Source organism: Sphaeramia orbicularis, chromosome 12 (genome assembly GCF_902148855.1).
Source record: "Sphaeramia orbicularis chromosome 12, fSphaOr1.1, whole genome shotgun sequence".
NCBI classification, from domain to species: Eukaryota; Metazoa; Chordata; class Actinopteri; order Kurtiformes; family Apogonidae; genus Sphaeramia; species Sphaeramia orbicularis.
In genome coordinates this window covers 49488327-49504236 of record NC_043968.1, presented here as the reverse complement: position 1 = coordinate 49504236, position 15910 = coordinate 49488327, and the positions used below count along the sequence as shown (strand labels likewise).

The 15910-nt window shown below is 37.1% G+C and overlaps 1 protein-coding gene and 1 long non-coding RNA gene across 2 annotated transcripts in view; both read right to left on the bottom strand.

Moving 5' to 3' along the window:
* Positions 1-15435, bottom strand: part of LOC115429762 (transmembrane protein 132C-like) — a 267243-nt gene extending 251808 nt beyond the window's left edge. Inside the window, exons 1-2 of the mRNA XM_030149471.1 lie at positions 15041-15435; positions 14360-14593 (exon numbers count right to left, since the gene is read on the bottom strand). Of these exons, the coding sequence (XP_030005331.1) occupies positions 14360-14426 (67 nt within the window). The 5' untranslated portion in view covers positions 14427-14593; positions 15041-15435. The remainder of the gene's footprint in view (positions 1-14359; positions 14594-15040) is intronic.
* Positions 6003-13919, bottom strand: LOC115429770 (uncharacterized). The gene is made up of 3 exons (XR_003936832.1): positions 13908-13919; positions 7670-7673; positions 6003-6102 (listed from the first exon to the last, which is right to left on the bottom strand). It is a non-coding gene; the product is annotated as an uncharacterized LOC115429770 (long non-coding RNA).
* Positions 15436-15910: the final 475 nt, after the last annotated feature.

Genomic DNA, 15910 nt, shown 5'->3' with positions numbered 1-15910 from the left:
TGCATCGGCAAGGATCTTAATGCGCCAGCCATGGTTAGGAGCGTTGTATTCCCAATCCTCCAAAGACTGCCGAGTGAAGAACGAAAGCAGGGCAATGTTTCATCCTGATGCTTTCATATATCGATTATTCTTCTCTTCAATCTTTCCTTCTTTGATCCTATTAGTAAAGCAAAACCTGTGGGAAAAGGAACTTGCTGCACATCCCTCCCCCCAAATGCATTACATCCAATGGATTTCTAGAAGGGAAATGTCCATATAACTGAAGAAAGACTTAAGGAGTAAAACCCCCTCATTTGTCATGCTGCCTGTGGCCCACGCCTTCCTGAATTTTCACATTTCATTGTCTGTATCTCAATATCTTCATGTCAGTTATACAATGTTTTCAGTTTTTTTCAACTCTACCGGTTTACAAGTTGTCCTTTTTTTTTTTCTTTTCCATTGGACATTTGCGCAAAACTTTACCGATATTTACTAAATGTCGAAAAAACAGAAGTGCGTAATATCAGTTTTTCCATTAAATCACAAATGCAATGACTTATTTATTATCGCGAGATGACACGAGAAGTCGTTCTATAAACATGGCGATGAGCGCAAATATTGTGTTGATTTACAGATATATTCAATATTATTATATATTACCCCTCTATCCCGTACTAAATTAAAAAAATGACTGGGTTTCCCTGTGTGTCCACACATACCGCGACATGTTTCTTCTTCTTCTTCTTTGCTTGTTGTAACGTATGTCAACATCCGTTTTTTTAATTGACCTGACTCTAGTTGCAAAAAAAGGTCTTCCATTGCAGTTTTGCGTGATATACCATTTGCGCTACGACTGAAAAAACACCTCTAGCCAGCGCAAAAACTTTTAATCGAAAAATGAGACTTTTGGTGAAATTGTCACTTTTCCATTAGGTACATTTTTATGCACAAGTTATATTTGTGCAATTTGAGGATCAATGGAAAAGCGACTACTAAGTAGTTGGTTTCAAACTCTAGCACAGATAACACTATTTGATAAATAGAGTTTAGGAAAAAAGTCCCCAGCCTTTTTCACGTGTCTACTATTTTACAAATGATCTGCCTCAGAGATTAAATTAGCTAAATCTTTCATACTTTAATGTGATAAATTGGTAAACGAATGACAAAAATGCTGGTTAGCTGATGTTTTCAATGTATATGATAAAGTGTTATTCCACATATAGACTGGTTTCTATACATTATACAATACCTTTAGAAATCTTCTACTAGAAAGAACCTGTAAAGTGAATGTATTGTAATGTGATGAGTAGACAGTGTTTTTAAATAGATCTCGTAGCTCTGACATAAATGTTCCTTTGTTCCTTAAACCCATTCTCTCATTAATTCATTGATTTTCACATTTTGACCCAAGACTGTATCTAGGAAACTACAGCCAACAAGCATCTGTGACTAAATTGCTATTATTAGTTTATTAATGACTCAAAAGTTTAACGACTTTTATCCTGGAGGCAATTTACTTGTACCAATGTTTAAGTTACAGTACTCACTACCCGATGTGATCTACGGTAACATGACATTCTTTTGTACAACTGTGCAACATCTACTGGCATATTACATATCCACAAAAATGATATAAATCGTGATAATACTGATAAATTCTTTTTTAAGAATTCTTTTTTCTTATTACAATATGAATGACACTAAAACAAAAGGTGTCATATTTGATTATTTTTTCTCATTTCATTTAAAACCAGATGAATACAAAATAGTAAACTATAATACAAAATACTGTGTTGTACAAAAGTATTACAAAAATAACTGATGATACTGTCAGAAGTATCAGATGTACCTCGGTCTGTGTCATGTTCACTTTTCTCCATGTTTGTTTGCTTCCTGATTTCCTGCCTGTACCCATGCCATCTGGATGAACGCAAAGCATCACCCAAATGACAAAAAACACTGCCATAAAGTCTAATTCATAAGAATACAAGGCTTTGACAATAAGACATTCAATTTTAATTTTAACACCCTGCCATTTTTTTCTGCTTGATATTACACAAAATGTTTTAACGGTTTTTAAAGATTTAAGAATCTTGACATAAACAAGTATAAACTAATTTCTTCTCAGTACATCAGGTTCTAAGCTGCTTCTCCCTCACCAGCTGTATTACTGCACTTTTTGCGGTTGCCATGGTTGGGCTCTTTACTCAAGCCTTCTGCTGTTCTGACAAAGGAGTTAAAAAAAAACGTCATATTCAAAAACCAAAAAGGACAGGAAACACTGACAAGGACAAATGCAAAAGAATGAATAAAGACAATTGTCATTGCCATTACACATTCACAAAACTAAACTACAGAGAATCTTTGTATGACTCTGCAGTTCCCTTTCAGTGATTAGCTTTTATCAGCTTGATTTTCCAATTCGGTTTAGAGGGTTTGTGGCTTCGGATTCTACGTGCAGGAATCATTTTTTTAGGAGCAACAGGCATGTTTTTCTGGGGAAACAAAATCATAAGCCAAATAGATGACAGAAAATTATAGTTATTTTCTTAAAGAAAGCATTAATTAAAATTTGATTGATTGATTGATTGATTGATTGATTGATTGATTGATTGATTGATTTGATTGGTTTTCCCCTGTAAGTCGCTTTGGAAAAAAGCGTCTGCCAAATGCATAAATGTAAATGCATAAATGCAAATTTAGCAGTAGAAAAAATTGTCATTTTTTAGAAATGTTTTAAACATTTTTTTAAGAAACCATTTCTAAGACTTCTTACAAAGATGAACAACTACACAAAATATTCCTGCAATTTCAAGTATAATAGCCAAATCACATAATCATCTACTTTTAGGTTAAACAAAAAATGAATGCATTGTGGTACAGCAGACATGCTACGACTTAAAAATAATTTTCTATAAATACAAGCGAGCCTGCTTGTTTGGTACAGATGAAAACCACATCTTCATTTTCATATTTTTTTCAGGCTCCGAACGGTTCAAAAATGATGGAACAGAAACATATTCATACCTGTGTAGTATCCCCTCTTCTTTAACCCTTAGGGGTCTGAGCCTATTTTGGCTGTTTTTGAGTACTTTTGATTTTGCCTTTATATACTATATAAAGATATGTTTACTATACCCATGTTTGGTGTCTTTTTTTTCCAGCACAACTTCATCTATCTCATCTGCCTATTATTTTTTCACTTTAACCTACTATATCAACACGAAAGGCCAAAAAACACACAAAAACTATAAAATCCAATTTGAAAATCTTCCATAATTTACTGCATAAATAACACAAAGATGCTTAACGAACCTTTTCAAAGACTTGAATATTGGTTCCAAATATTAGCTATATAAAATCAAAATTGTAATAAATTAAAACTATGCTCAAATATTTGACATAAAAGCATATTTTTACATAGGCATTTTCTCCGGTTTTCTCACCCCTCCCTCCACCCCACCACCCCAGTCCTCCCGGTTTCCGCATCTGGTTCAGGTGGGGGTCATTCTTGCCCTTACCTGCTATGGTAATGCAGTCTGTGGATTAGAATCTGCAGATTCTGCCAGTTTTTTTTCATTTTGAAAATGGACAAAAAATGACGAAGATACGTTAAGAAATATAAGACTTGCTTTATATTGCTATAATAATAGTATATCAGTTGTTTGCTCCAGTTTCCAAACATTATATCTCTGATTGTATTTGCTCTATCAACATCAACTAAAAAGTGGGAGAGTGTTTCAAGTCCATACTTTCAAATGCAATCGTCTCCAGTGGTCTACGTAACTGACTTCTGATGCTATGATGTGTTGAAAATGTCATGTGATTCAGTCACGGAGCCGTGAACATGGACCCCTAAGGGTTAAACAACTGACTGTAAATGTTCTGAAAATGATGACACCTTCAGGTATGGGGGGGGGGGGGGGGGGTTGCTGTTAGTGGGGCGTGCCTCAAAAAAGGTTGAGAAACCCTGGTTTAGAAGATGCAGCATCAATGGCTTCCAAAAACAAATCCTAAGTATCGATTCACCTGACCATAGAACAGTTTTCCTCTATGCCTCAGTCAATTGTAAATGGGTTTTGGCCCATAGAAGATTGCAGCATTTCTGGATCATGTTCACATATGGCTTTTTCTTTGCATAATAGAGCTTTAATCGCATTTATGGAGGGTATTGTGGACTGCATTCAGAGACCGTGATTTCTGGAAGTGTTCCTGGGCCCATGCAATGATTTCCATTACAGAATCATGCCTGGGTTTAATGCAGTGCAGCCTGAGGGCATGAAGATCATGGGCATCCAATATTGATTTTTTTATATCATGTACTATAGATGAGATATTCACAGTTTTACATTGAGGATCATTATTCTGAAATTCTTCCACAGTTTATCGCATATTGCTGAACCTTTGCCTATTTTTCCTCTTCTTTTTCCAGAGAGAATGTGCCTCTCTAAGTCACTAACTCCTTGCCAGTTAACTTAATTATTTGCGAAATGTTCCTACAGCTGTTTTCAGTACACTTATTTTCCAGCCTTTTGATGATGATGATGATTCACAAATGCCTTCTGATTTTATTTGCATTCTACACAAAGCCTCAACTTTTTTGGAACTGTGCTTGTATAATATATGTAAGAATCCACTATCCATCAGCTCGGTAACATGTCAGGCTCAGTTTCCCATGGGGATATTCAGGAGAATCCTCCATGCAGCTGTTTGACAAACTGTCAGACAGACAGTGGGATCAGCCTCTGAATGTAATACAAAGACACAAAACTCTTCCCAGTTCCACATCCATGTTGCTCTAATACAACTCTATCATTAAACCAGCCAGTTCAAGGAAGGCTTCATCCAAGTGTTACGTGAAAACTAAAAACAGTTCAATTCAATTTTCAATCCAATTCCCTCCACTTTATTCCAGATTATACAGTTCTCTGAGGCGTACACATTATTTGGATGTGTACTACAGAGCCCTTATATTACCTTTCCCTTTATGACTTGTGTCTGTGTCTTATGACCCATATAATATGACATATGGCTCCCTGGTGCAGCGTTTCCTTCTGCTGCTCTCTAGAGTCGGGTATAAAACACAGTGTCATACAGGGCAAGCTGGGCTCCATCCATCACTTAATAACACAGCATTTCATTGAGTGATAGTACTTTTTTCCCCACTCTATTTTGTCAAATTATCATCAAAAGTGTGCTTCTCTAGAAGGGAAGACAAAATATTGTTTTCTCTTCAGTGGGCTAAACTCTGACTTTGCCCCTGGAAAGTCAAACACTTTATTCTGCAGTGGGAAAAACCCACAATGTCTAAGAAAGGAAGTCAATTTTCAGCTTCCTAGTCATGGCCTCCAGTAAAAAGTATCCAACTGCTTGTTTTATGGAAATTAACTCCACAGCTCATAGAAATGCCTTTTGCACTGTTTGAGAAGAAAACAAAAGTTAAAAAACACAACAAGAGGGAGACATTTCTACTATGTCAGCTTATTCTATGGGCTAATGCTGTTTTTTAAGCACTGCCCAGAAGAATACAGCCAAGCCAACAGCCCCCACCACTCAATGAGTAATATCCCATAAGACCTTGCTCCCTTGGAGGCAGACACCAGTCTGGATTCCACAGCCTTAATATGCAGGGTCACTTAGGGTCCTTTTAGAACCTTTAAGGCAAGAGATAATGTGTTTGAGTCTAAAGTCTAAAGTTTTTGCTCATTTCATCCATGCATAGATACAACTGAGGTGAAGATGAGATTTAAGGTGCATTCACTAAAAAAAAGGACATGTCATCATCATCATCATCGTCATCATCATCATCATCATCATCATCATCATCACTGCATGCTTGTAAGTCTGAGTTGTGTCCTCTTCTCAATGTAATTTGCCTCATGTAATTAGCTTTTATATAATATCATTCTATATCCTGTATTTGTTAGGGATGTAACGGTACAGGGTATCCACAGTCTGGTACGTATTACAGTTCTTGAGTCACAGTTCACGGTTCATTGCGGTTCGGACGCGGACGCCATCTGGAGCCCGGCTGTGCACCAAAACATAACTGGGAGCTGATGGAGAGCCTTAAGTAAATAGGTATGCCCGTTTCTAACACTGTCATGCGTCACTGCCTTCATACTTCCAAGTGTCCTGTAAGTTGGAATGAGCATTTCTCAATCAATCCACCAGAGGGCGCCATGCTTAATTACCATACTGGCCAAATACCATGAAGAAGAGTAAAGTTTTTTGAGGAGAAGAACAACAACAACAAAGTCAATAATAACAAACATGGTGACTACGGAGGAGGTTTTACTAATGTGGATACTAGGCCTGTAACGGTACACGTACCGAACCGAACCGTTTCGGTACACACCTGTTCGGTTCGGTACACAGCTGTACCAAAACGGCACAGTATGAGAAAAAGGAATATAAGATGTCGTTTGATACAGAACTTTAAATCCATGCAAGTTTCACACGGACATTTTGAAGGAGCACACATCGACCCGAAATATGAAATAGCAGCTGATATAAGGTTAAAAAAAACAAAAAAAACAAATATCATGTGAACCTGGAAGGAAGAGACTGAAGACCCTCCACTATCAGTACAGTCCAGTTTGGATCAGTTCAGGTTCAGGTGAAAGACAACAACGAGGAAAGAGACGTTAATAAGACGGACGTTGTTTGGCCCCTGTGAACTACGGTAGTTCTAAAACACTGACACTAGCTCTGTCTGTCTGTCTGTCTATCACGCACGCTGTATAATAGAGGAATAAATAGAACGCTGAAAGTATGTAAAGTTTCACTTTTGTTTCACGACAGCGTTCGTTACGTTAGTTATGGACCGCACCCCAGGTATATAACTGCGCGCCCCCCCTACCCCCCGGTTCCAACAAAAAAAATTTTTTAAATCCTGCGTGCACACAGGCACACACAAATACACACAGTGTCCTAAACAGTTTGTTCTCTGTCCTAAAATAAATAATTTGGTTCATTGTGTTGTCAGTTTCTCTTCAGTTTGTTTCAACAGAATACCAGTTTACCCTCTTGTTAATGTTGCACTTCATGTGGAATTTTTTTGTTATTTTTCTGCAGAATGTGAACCGACAGAACTGTGATTAGATTTTTCTTGTTTGTTCAAAACTACCTTTCAGGGAAAAGTGCAATACTAATGTTTAAAATACATTTAGTAATATTAATTATTTTTATTGTCTATTTTATTTATAGCAGCAGAATTATATTATTCCTGTTTTTCTGTATTCTATTGTCTCCAAAAATAGGGGGAAAAATGTTTAAAAAATTCATAAATTCGTTAATAGACATTTTGAGGGGTTTTCTTTCTTCCCGTAAATAACTGAAAAAAAACGAACCGTGGCTTTGAAAACCGAAAATGTACCGAACTGAAAATTTTGTGTACTGTTACAGGCCTAGTGGATACTAATGTTAATATTGAGAAGGGTTGTTGGAAGTAGAAGGGCTGTGGTCCAATTCCGGCTCAGGCTGTGGTCCGCCGCTTCCGGCTCAGGCAGGGTCTCACTACATCCGGCTCCGCCACATGATGCTCTAGCGAGGCTCTGCATCCAGTTCCAACCAATGACAGTAGAATTCTGTAAGTCAGTCGTCTTGCAAAGCTCCAATATAAATGCAAGTTGTCCGGAAATGTCATTTGAAAATGACAAATGAGCCGTAACACAGTACATGCTCATACCAAACTGTGAGGGGCGTACCGAACAGTACGACGTGTACCGCTGCACCCCTAGCATTTATCTATTTATTTGGCATTGTCTTCATATTTTCTTTATCTGTAAGTTTTATAAAATAGCGTACAATATTAGTTTTACGTTATCTGGTTAACTTCTCTCTGAGTCCTATTAAAAACAGTGTCTATGTTTTACATTAAATGCCTACATTGCCCTGCTTTGCAAACTGCCACTAGGGTTTTAATATGTTCTGTCTGCTTTCTCTGTGCTGACTGTGTTATTTTGTTGTTTGACCACCTAATTTAACATCTGGACAATAGTGAAAATGAGCCATTTGTCTAACATTGGCATATATTATATTTGTATAGTTGAATAATGCATATGGTCCTTAAATAAATAAATAAATAAAATAAAATCCAGGTCCAAAACTGGTTGCAACATCAATCAAAAGGCAAAGACATGCTCACTCTCATCAAGTTTGCTTTGGCCTAAATTAATTTTTTAATATGTGAAAGTATTAAACAAAAGCTATCAGATAACTGGATATCCCTACTGCCCCTACAAATAGTTTACTGATGTTAGCTAAGTTCATTGGTTTAGCCTATTGACCAAGGTTATTATCGTTAATGAAAACTAATGAAATGATGAAAACTAGAATTGTAAAAACATTTTCGTTAACTGAAATAAATAAAAACTATGATTAAAAGAAAAAACCATAACTGAAACTGTATTTTGTGCTTACAAAACTAACTAAAACGTATAAAAATTATGAATAAAATTCCCTTAGTTTTTGTCTTTGTCAATGTCGGATTGATATGAAATTGATTTATTTCCCTCAAGCAATTTTAGCTGCTGGCACCATATGATATTTAACGGTCCATCACTTCACATCACTTGTGGTTTAGAGTCAGCTTTTCATCCCCACTCTACCTGGAAACAGGGAGACTAAAATTGGGAGAAAGCAGCAGAGTCCTGTCTGGGATTTATATGAATTTGACAGTGAAGAAGATAAAAGACAAAAAAAAAAAATAGGACCAATGGCCCTGTAGCTTACCGGCCAAATTAAAAGCTTTGGGAAATGTATCCAGATGCCATTTAATATCACCCAGTTATGTGTATTTATTATATTACAGAAATAGCCCATGTTTTGGTCATATTTCAATCAGATCTGTAAAAAATTCAAATTCCAACTTGATATCATTGATACTTACTGATTTATTGGATCAATCCACTTCCTATCTCTTATGATGGGAAAATTTTTAAAAGTCACACCAAATCCAGAATCAGATCCGGATTGAAATAATTTCAGTACCTTGTGTTGACATCATCATACAGAAGCTGTATACCAAGTTAGAAGTCAATCAAAACTGTATTTTCGGAGAAGAAGACGATTGAAATTTGTTCCCAGTAAGAGCCCATGTTAAATTTTCCGTAAGTTCCCGAATCCAGAAGAAGATCCTGATCAGCATGTGGCCATTATGTTTTGGTCATCTCCCCATCAGGGCTGGACTGTAGAAATTTACACTGGATATCATTTATATTTACTGAGTTATTGCATCGATCCACTTCCTATCTCTTACAATGGGGAAATTTTTCAAAGTCGCACCAAATCCAGAATCAGATCCAAATAATTTCACTAAATTTTGTTGACATCATCATAAAGAAGCTGTATACCAAGTTTGAAGTCAATTGGAATTGTAGTTTCGGAGAAGACGATTGAAATTTTTGGAACGGACGACAGACGTCGACGGACGCCGCATAATGACAATAGCTTACAGCCTGTCGGCCGGTAAGCTAAAAACTAAAACTAAGCATTTAGAAAACAACGAAAACTAATAAAAACTAGCAAATCTGCTCTAAAAACTAATTAAAACTAATTGAATTAGAGGAAAAAAAGTCAAAACTAAATAAAACTAAACTATAATGAAAAATCCAAAACTATCATAACCTTGTTATTGACACCAGAGTAATTTTAGAAAATGACAACATTGATCAAGATATATAGAAACACCAAACCAGAGACCAAATGACAGCAATCAGATGAGTCAGATGGCCATTAGAACAGCAAAAAGCACTGCTTCAACACATGAGTGGAAATATTGCAGGTTCAGTGGTGAAATATTGAAGGGTTTTCTAGTTCCGCTCTAGAGAAAAACATGACAAACATCCTGTCAGCTAAACTGAAATCCAATTTTATTCTCAAATTAGCCTCCACCTCTATTTGACTGTTATAATGGAAAATCAGCCTTTTATGTGGATTATACTTATTGACTTGTTCCTACATGTACATTTAAATAAAGGACAATTTTAACTCGAACAATTGCTGCATGTTCTCATTTCTGTCAGTGTTCTGTAGCCAAATGTGCCTGGGATGATGGGAATCTCTGCCACTGCTAAAGAATGGATACAATAAACACAGATACAGCTGAAGATTGTCTGTGAGGTTGTGATTGTGAGTATAATTATGATTGTGTGTATATGGCTCGTTATTGAACTTAGATTCTCAAAGCACATGAATGTTTCTGTGTTCAGTAAAACTCTTGAACATGACCGTTCTCCCTTTGCTCCACTGCTGCAACTCCTGCTTCTGTCTTTGTGTGTGTCTGTGCGTCTCTGTGTGAGAGGTAAAGAGCAAACACACAACAATAGCTCCATTATTAAATTAATGCTAAATGTGTTTGGTAACTTTTAAACCTTCCATCCCAATCCACTCAGGCCAGGCCCACACAAATTCAGGAGAGCAGGCAAAGTCCAAGTGGGAATCCTCCCACTCTTGTTTGGCGCAATACCCTTCATGCCTGGAATAAAATGTTTTTTTGAGGCAAGTAATGGAAAATATACAGTATGCTGACACTACAGAAAGACAATAAAAAAGGTGATGTGCTGTATATGTATTGGGTTTCCACCACAATTATATAAATATTCTATCATTTTGTTTTATCTGTTGTTTCATGGCATTGAATTTTGTTTTAATTGTGAAAGATACTATAGAAATAATGCCATTATAACCATTATTATTAGTTGTAGTAGTAGTAGTAATAGTAGTAGTAGTATCAATATTATTATTGTTGTTATTATTATAAAACATTTTAAATCTTATGAGATTTTATTTAACACATAATCAGGCACATCCTAATGTTAAACAGACATACATTGTTTTCCGATAAAGTTGGAATAAAGTGTTTTTACTTGTTGTCATGAAATGATTGTGACAATGTGATTTATTCTTGACAGATAAAGTGTATCTGGGACTCAGTATGTAATCTGAACCTGTTCAAAGGTGATTACTGCAAAGCATAAATAGGAGTAAAAACAGGAATGTGTCTGAAAACAAAATATTCCAAATGTTTGGGCAGTAATGCATCTGATATTATACATGAATTTAAAAAAAAAATGTTGTCGGTTCAAGTTGAACAACAGGCAAAAACATAATAATATTGAAGTTTTTTACATATATGATTGCAATATAAGACATTATTTATGTTATAATGTTCATTTTCAACTCTGTCTCAAAAGAATTATTATTATCATCCAACATAATCTCTGCACTGATTTTGTTGCAAGGAAACATATTTAAATTGGGAATGTGAGACTTATTTTGCCTTCCTCCAAAAGGTAAAGGGACAGTGGAGTGGATGCAGGCCTTTACCAGAGATTATCTTACATAAGTTTAAGAAGTTCAAGCAGTAGTCTTTTGGAATAATCCTGCCATTAGATGACTGTTCCATTTGTTCTCCAATCTAAGCATCATTGTCTTCACAGTTTCCCCTTTGCTACACGAAAGAACAACAACCTCTGAGTTGCAACTACACACTGAAAATCGCAAGCTTTGTAGATGTAGATTTCCATCGTGCTCGGCTCTTTGCAGTTTGTCATTTTCTTCTGGGGGATTTACCATTTTAATGACAAGGTTTACTTCTTCATATGAAAATGTTCCTGCAAAACTAGTTCCTCTAGTCTGACACCACTGTGACAAGGTACTGTCACTGCACTCTCATCTTAGTCCCACCAAGACACTTGTAATTTAAGGAAATACAAACAAGCCAGGGAGGTTTTCTCTCTATTCCAGAGTGATGGAGAAGTCTGGCTGTACAAGACTAGGTTTAGATGAAGGGAAAGATTGAAATCTGGGTTAAATATTTCTAAATAGAGGAAGCCCTTTTTAATCATTCAGTTTAAATAAGATGTAAATCGTTTAAGCAGAATGAATTTTGACCACTTCAGACAGACATTTGGTTACTATGCTGAAAAACATCTAAAGGAAGCAATATTGAGTTTCTAACATTAACATTTCATAATTTTTCCATTTAATATCCTCAAAATAAATATTTAAAAAATGATTCTGACAACGTGTTTTTTGTTCTGACCTGAACCGCACAAGTATTTCCTCTAGTGTGTCATTTACAGTGGTATGTTGAGTGCTGCACTTGGCCGTATTGAAAATTCAGTAACATTTCAATTAATTGTTCAGCCCCGAGATCCTGTCGGAAAATCAACACACACTTTTACAAAATTGACAGTTTTGCCTCTTTGTAAAGCGGTACCAAGCCTATATTCTATGTCAGAAATATGACAAAGAAGAGCCCATCCTCAAATCTGTCTTATATTGAAAAATAATAAGCCAGTCCTGCCTACATCATACACACCATGCCAGGCTATATGGTCCATTTCCTGATGGCCAGTCTGACAGTATGTATGTATGTGTGTGTGTTTCCTCTACAGTAGAGTGTCTGCCTGTCAGTGTGTCTCTTGGAGAGAACCAGAAACCTCTTGGTGAAAGCAATCAGATGGCTTGAAAGTTATAATATCCTCTGAGACTCTGCACACTGGGAGGTTGACTGACAGGGTGGAATCTGTTTTATTTCTCTTCTCCACTTTCACCTGAAAGTATTAAGAAGCTGACCACCAGACCTGGTGAGACCAATCTTCCTTCTTCTTATATACTGAGCAAGAGGCTTTCCAGGTGAAGACATTTTTTTCCACAATAAAAACTGAATAAATGTTTGTCTTTTGTCTTACTCAGGTCACTTCTCTTACATGCAAAACAAATGGAAGCTTAAAGTCAAATCAGAGAAGCTTTATGAAATTTGAGGCACTTACAGAAAAGATTTGGATGATTGTTTCACTAACTCTACAATCCCTCCCACATGACAGATCTATATAATAAGATGTAACCAGCTGTTCCTTTTCAATCTACAAATAAAGCAGTAAGTAACGTAATGAAAACTTTAACCTCCAATAGTATTGATGCCCTGAGACATTTACATCCAAGGCTATTAATCGGAATATTACAACACTTGATACAGGTCATGTAACAGTATATTCCTTTTTAATATTGAAAATTAAAGCAAATTCGAAATATAGAATTTTCTATTAGACATGTAACATAATGTGATTTTTCGAAGGGTTCTGTGGACATTAGAAGTTCCTGTTTATCTGCAGCTCTGTGTCATGCACAGAATTCATCTCATTAAAAATAAAGATTTATCTACACACTCGTCACGAGAAAACACACAGACTATAAAAAAAATATGAAAGACTTGGATATCAACAGGTTTTTCAATATGTGCAAATATGACATGCAACCTTTTCAAGACGGTGCTAAAAGGAATGTTTTCCACTGAAAGGAAAGTGTCATTAAAGGAAGGAGTCATATCTGAATCTTGTCTTTTTCAGAAGTCGATGTAGCTTAAGAGAATTATTGAGCACAAATCAGAACACAGCTTTCAGCTCATTAAACAGGAGGATTTGCTGAAACTAAGTCAGAAAATGTAACGGCAATAAAAGACCAAATTCGGGAAAAAAAATACTTATCTCAGTGATGATTCTGAAATAATCACTCCTATTCTGTCTAAACTGAGTGCTTGAGTTTTCTTAGTGGACATAGGTTTAAACTGTATCTACACTGGTGCTGCGTTTGCAGACTGCATGAGTGGAAAGACAAAGAAAGCTGCAAAAATAACACTCAACAAAAATGAGTTTCCTTCAACAATCATATTTGGGCTTAAAACTGTATGTCTTACTTAGGGGGTTGATCCTAGAGTGATTCACTTGAACATTTGACATTCTTTTTTGTTTGTTTGTTTGTTTGTTTATTTTTTGTTTTTTTCACAACTTACCAAAAGCCAGTCACACCCAAACATTTACATTCTCTACACACACTCATGTTCATGTGAGCTAAAATAAAACTTAACTACACTCAGGTGAAACACACTTTCACCCACATATGGACCCTTGTAGGCACACAACTACACAAACTCGTGCAGAAAAGATGCACTTGTGTCTTCTTCCCGTGGCTTGTGTCTGCAGCCTGTTGTTATTCCTGGTGCTCTGCAGTGCCACGCTCACACACTGCATCCCATTTCAGTGCTGACACAACACCCCCAAACCCACACACTCTCTAGGCAACTGTCACAGTTCATTCATGTTAATATTACAAGTCATTTTGTATTCTGTCACAACAGCTTACAGCTAATTATATGTCTCATAAATTATATATGTCCTCTTGGCTAAAAGGAAATAATTTGCATTTCATTATTTGCCCCATGCTGAATAAAATAGCTCAATAAAGGTTGAAGCATTTACAGCTCCTTTTACTATGTGACCATGGCCGTTCCCTTTCATTTCCATAATTTGTGTTCAGCTTTATGGACACAAGTGGCTCAGTGGCATTAACCGGGGTTCCTCCGGGGTCTTACCTGTGCACAGGAGAAGCGCGGTGAGTCCCACGCACTGGAGCGGCCCCATGTCTCGCCGTGGACTCATTTGTAATCGTGAGGAGGGGTGAGAAGGAGGAGGAGGAGGAGGAGGAGGAGGAAGCCGCCGGATGGATAACACCCCTCAGCAGATATCCTCACAACTTTGAACGCAATTTATCCTCTGTGGGCAGTTCTCCATTTAACACAAAACTCTTGTATTCCGTGCGTCACCACCTGCTGTTACAGACACGAGGAAATGGTAACTACACGCACAGTGGGCTCTCAACCTAAACAAGGCAAACAGGGGGAAAAGTGAGGTCGTTTTCATCTCCAAAATACATTAATTCAACTTATCACATCCATTTTAGTGCCCAGTTTACATAGCCACCGTGCGTAAAGATCCGACTGTTAAATATCAGGGGGAAAAAACGCGCGTCGGAGTCTGTTAAAACAATCCGTCTGTTGCCAATTATCTCTCAGCATCGCAAGAATCTTCAACATTTGGCATTTTTTGCGTTAAATGTCAATTTTTATTTTATTTTTTTTTGTCTGCAAGCTTGGAACAGTGACAATAATGCAAAACAATTAAGGATATCTCTACAGACTCCTATAAAAGCCAAACAAATGTAGTTGAATAACATGAAAAGTCTGAGGTGATGCAGTGTTTTGGTTGTTTCTTACCATTTCTCTTGTTGCACAGCATGCGGCGCCGCTGTCTCATCCAATTTTTGGCATCCAAATAAAGTCGTCTGCTCTTATCAAGCAGCAAAATTTTAATCAAAGACAAGAGAAGGAGAAAAGAGAGAAAAAAAAAAAAAAAGTCAACACTTTCCGTCCCTCCGCTGCGTAACGCACACCGCAATGTTGTTGTCTTCTTCCTCCTTTTTTTCATAGAGTGCTGGTCCGAATCACGTGGATCTAATTTGACAAGTGTCATGTAACGATTGCAAAAAAAAAAAAAATCTATCTAACTTTCAACGCGATGGAGAAGTGTTCGGGAATGAGTGGTGGAGGTGTTGGAGTAGATCCTGTGCTGGTGCCGCTGTGCTCTGCACCCTGTGGCTGTGGACCGGAGAGTGCTGGTGCAGAAACTGAAAGAGGGGGAACGGGACGCGCACTCCGGGGCTGGATTGGCAAATTAGAGGGTTTGCGGGCGTCACGTCAGCAAGTATTGTGACATCCAATTCCCAGCTCAGACCTCATAGGGATTGCGGTTTTATTCCCAGAACGTTGAGAGTGAAAAGAAAAAAAAAAAAAAAAAAAAAAAAGAGATTAAATAGCAAATTAGAAAGGAGCTCCATACCTCACACTGAATATGTTTAATTACATTTTCGCTTGGCTGGTGACAATGAACGTAAGACTGAGACTGACTCTGCAGGTAGACAATAATCACATCTCCAACAGTATGATAATGAATATTCCTACTCAGAGGCGCTCTGCAGGGATCTCGTGTCAAATGAACAGAATGTGGCAAATGCGCTCACAGGTGGATTGGTGCAGCAGGAGTTCTGGCAACGATGTGGAATTTGTCAAGATGAAACAGCTTTTAAA